Below are 4736 nucleotides of genomic sequence, written 5' to 3'. Positions count from 1 at the left end.
CTTAAAATTGTAATTTTGTGGGACCAGCAATGGCTATGTCGCTGGACTCCCATGTAGTCGATCATGGTTTGAGTCCTGGACCCAGCGGCTTAAACTCACACCGGGCGCGTGTGTATGCATGCCCAAGATCCTGAGAGAAGAATGGAGAAGAAGGGATTGTGGCGTGGCCATTCCCCCTGGGTGGTGATTTCTTGCTTTCTGTCTCTCTGTCTCTCTCTTTCTGGGGAGCACACACACTCCATAGCAAAAAAAAAAAAAAACCACACAAAACCTCTCAAAAAAAAAAAAAGAAAAAAAAAGAAAAAAAAATGTAATTTTGTGAAATGGTTTTTTTCAGAAACACGTTCTTTTCACTAAATAAAACTTAGGGTTTTCTTTTTTCCTTTAATCTTATTAGTAATTTTTATTTCCTATCCATAGATATATGGCCATTCTTAAGCAATATAAGAGCAGCTGAACTGAATAAAGTTTTCACTAAAAGTCTAGGGATGTGGAGTTGACAACTTTAGGTAAGATAACAGGTGTATACTTCTCCATGCAACTCTTCTAACAGTTAAAAGCTTCAGAATAGTCATTCAAAAGACACAAGTCCTCAGATAAAACAAATGGAAGGCCAACCACATAAAATCTTGTTAAGCTAATGGCTATGACATCATGACCACAAGTAAAAACAATTTTCAAGTAATTTTCAGTTGAAAACACCAATAAACAATTCAATAGTTTCCACTAGTTTAATACTGCCCACTGAAATTGATTATACATATCAGTCATTCGACTTGAATGATTTATTTTCCCCTCCCTAAGATTGTCCCATAAAGTTGTTAAGGAGAAGAATGATGAAAATACCTAAATTCTACCACCAAGAAAATAATTCTCTTTCATGTAGGTGCACAACTCAGGAGATTGAGAATCCACATGTAACACTTAAGCATAAAATTCAGGTGACTGTCCAGAAACTATCCGTTTTACCTAGCAAAGGACTGTGAGCTCAAACACAAATGGCACTTTATCCAAAGGAACTTAAACCACCCATTGGCTGCACTTTGAAAAAGCAATAAATAATGACACAGACAACAAAAGGAACGGCATAATCCTTTCCTCAAAAAAATGCACTTTTTTTTTTCCTCATAAAAGCAGAAAGGGCAAAGAAGAAAGTAAAACCAAACTAACGTTTTAAACAGGAGAATAACACAGCTCATATACTTTGAAAAGGCACTAGAAAATAAAGCTTCTGATAGGAAAATTAATTTTTTTCCTTCAAAATAATCTCATCATTCTCCTGCTATAACTAAGTGTTCATTTGACTGTTCCCTAGAAATACTAATTAAGAGTCCTTTAACAAAAGCCAAAGGTATAACTGATTAATCTGATATTTTATTAGAGTTTTTCATTTCTTCCCTCTCTGAAGATTCTGGGGGACTACCACACACACAGATACTTTAAAAATGGTTAAAAAGCATTGATGGTAAATGAGAGAACAGTCTATATTCTTTGATATGTGAATTTTTTAAAATGAGCTACTCAAACATCTACTGCTGATTTATTTATGTATCAGACTAGTAACCTCCTCCTTGGGGCCCAACTGAAGAACCTACTATGGCTAGAGTGCATAAAGCCTTGCAAAAGGAGACTGATCGAAGGCAAGAATATTAAGTATATGATTTTCCAAAATTAACAACACCCATAACTGTAGAGAATTAAAAAGGCACCTTAAGTTGGACCTATGGAATAGCAGTCTTATAATCTAGGCTGAAAATAAAACAAAAATAGAAAAAGCATAATTTCCTCCAACTGTAGTCTACAAACTACAGTATTTTGTTAATACAAAAGGGGTACCAAGGAAGTAAGATAAACATCTAAGTCCAAGTCACTTGAGTGTATTTTATCAAAAGTTAAGCTAAAAACTGTCACCCATAAAAGTGCAAATAAAAGATTAATGCATGTCAAAATTAGAGTTTTTTGCAACATTGGCCAAAAGCAGCGAACATAGCTGAACGAGGCCGTGCATGCACTGTCACTAGTTATAAAGTAGTACTTGACAGATTTTGAGTAAATGGCATATACTGAAGATCAGTTATTTGCAGTAAATTTTTAAAAAGGAAATGTTTTACAAAAGATAAGTAGCATGAACTCACATTACACTTAGAAACATTTAGCTATATTAATGTACATTTCATGATGTCATCTAGAAAACTATCACTTTCCTCTACTGAATGAACACTACCTGTTAGAGCAGTGCATAGTGTTCCTTCAAATGAAGTTTTTTTTTTTTAATTTATAGTTTCTTTTAAGCCCCTACCATATGCTTTTGCAAAACAATGACTTAGTATTACTTTTTTTTATGTAGGTAGGACAAAGAAACTGGTAAGAGAACAACTTCTGGAAATTCAAGATTAAGGGGGAAGACTTACTTCTCACTGTATATACCCTCCTATAATTTATCATGTGATATATTTCTTTCTCAAAACAACAAATAAGTTGTTGAGACAATAAAGCAAAAGCATGTTCCAGTTTAAGATCAATGCCAAACTTATGAAATGGGGCTTAATACTTACTCTGCATATTTCACAACACTTTTGAGAATTAATCATATGAACATGAATACAAACAAATGTAGATTCATCCCAGAATACAAACATATTGGTCACAATTATGTAGAAAAAAATAGGCTGTAATATCTGTTTTCCATGTAAGCTCACAGTATCCGTACTGAAGTTCTCTAAAATTAAAACAAGTCCACTAGTAATATAACTGAAAAGAATACTTCTGCACTATGAGACAGAAGATATGGGGTTCAGAGGGGAGCCCATCTGAGTAAGGACTTTATCCAGCCATTGAAGAGGCCCATGAAGATGAATCTCGATCCAACACGGGGTGCTGGTAACATCCTGCCGGTGATACTCTGCTCCCCAGCCCTAAGAAAATGAACAGGTATCATAGCAGATTCCTCTTAAACTACCAAAATGGTCTAAACCAATTTTACTGTAACAACAAAAAGTTTAAGAGTAGATATATAGAATGTACTTAAAAGAGTAACTATCACAAAACCAATCTTAACAATCACCATGGAATTAAAAGCAAGACAATTACAGCATTATTCAAAGATGTATGGATTTTTAAAGAACATATAATTCTCTTAATAGAAACCCTTGGGGCCAAATGTTTCAAAATTGTATATTTAATTTTACAAAGGTAGAATCTATTACATCTCATAATTAAAATATTGATATTTCTGTAGTGAGATACATGCTTACTTAACTGAATAAATAAAATCCATAAATACCTTCAATTAAGTTTATGTCAAATCTTATTACTAAAAAAGTTCGTTTTTCAGGAGTTTTTGATATTAGCTAAGACATGATAGATATTAACAATGCACGCATGTGTTATTTAATGTGGCAATCACATAGCGACATAGTAAAGATTCCTTTAAGATAGGAATTCACTTTAAATTAATTAGGAAGTATTAAATTAAAAAGGAAATGTTTTACAAAAGATACATACCATGAGTTCACATTACAGTGACAAACATTTAGTTGGATAAATTTAACCAAAATACTTCGGCCTAAAACTCCCAATAAAAATTAAAACAAAATTTTTATTTTATATTCCTGTATTTATCAAGTTCTCCATTTTACTGCTTATGGTAGTCATACCCAGACAACTAGAGGTGGTGCAGAAAGGAGAAGAGTGGAGAAGATGGGGGAATAGAGATTAAAATAAATATGTGAAAGTCATGTATCTACAGAGGAAGGGGGAAATACAAGTGACTGATTAACCAATGCACACAACAGACCTACAGCAAAGCAGCAAGGAAACACAGGCATATGTGGCTGAATGCTAAAAAGAAGAAACCCACACAGCCTTTGACAGTTGTTCTTCTTGGGCTCCATTCTTAAGAACCATGTGGATATAGTGCTAGTTGCTTAAATATATCATAAAGCTCTTTTCAAATTATGTTTATGAAATTCTTTGGAATGTAATATCAGGCCAACAGAATAAATGATAAATTTAAAGTTCTTTGAACTGCAAATTCTAAATAAAGCTTAGGTGTAAGTAAAATAACTTTAATCAACGAAAGAATTCTAAGTCATCCTAATGAACTCTAAAAAAATAAACTGCTGGGATCAGCAGTTGGCGTAATGGCTATGTCGCTGAATTCCCATGTAGTTGACCGTGGTTCGAGTCTCAGGTCTGGTGGCTTAAACTCACGCCGGGCGTGTGTGTGTGCATGCCCAAGATCCCGAGAGGAGAATGGAGGAGAAGGGATTGCGGCATGGCCATCCCCTCTGGGGGTTGATTTCTCGCTTTCTGTCTCTCTGTCTCTCTCTGTATTTCTGACGAGTGCACGTGCACTATAGCAAAAAGCTCTAAAAAAAATAAATAAAAAAAAAACTGCTAAAGCTAAAAAAACTCAAAAAAATAATTTAAAAGCAATTGTGATATTTGCTTTTTTATTGTGTGTTAAAAACAAATGAACATTTATCTGTTTATTTGTTGTGATTCTTCAAGCCATCGGATCTGGACTCAAACTCTGGTTGCCCACATGGGAATCCAGCACCTTAACCACGGTGCCACCTGTTGGCCCTTGTTAATGAGTTTTAAGGGTTCTCCTCTATTCTAGATACAAATCCTTTATCAGATATATGTTTTGCTAATATCTATTCCCAGTCTGTGGTTTGTCTTTTCTCTATTTAGTTTGATTTTTTTTTTTTTTTTTTTTCTATAGGGTAAAT

At 34.1% G+C, this 4736-nt stretch overlaps 1 protein-coding gene across 2 annotated transcripts in view; it reads right to left on the bottom strand.

The window, feature by feature from the left end:
- Positions 1-423: 423 nt before the first annotated feature.
- SMAD5 (SMAD family member 5) overlaps positions 424-4736 on the bottom strand; it is a 53785-nt gene continuing 49472 nt past the window's right edge. For both annotated transcript variants that reach the window (XM_006160105.3, XM_006160104.3), the window contains exon 7: positions 424-2915. In XM_006160105.3, coding sequence (XP_006160167.1) covers positions 2772-2915 — 144 coding nt within the window. In that variant the 3' untranslated portion in view covers positions 424-2771. The remainder of the gene's footprint in view (positions 2916-4736) is intronic.

This window comes from Tupaia chinensis, unplaced genomic scaffold (assembly GCF_000334495.1).
Source record: "Tupaia chinensis unplaced genomic scaffold, TupChi_1.0 Scaffold000672_1, whole genome shotgun sequence".
Taxonomy (NCBI): Eukaryota; Metazoa; Chordata; class Mammalia; order Scandentia; family Tupaiidae; genus Tupaia; species Tupaia belangeri.
Note: the sequence above shows the minus strand (reverse complement) of the source record. Positions and strands in the feature narration are given on the sequence as shown.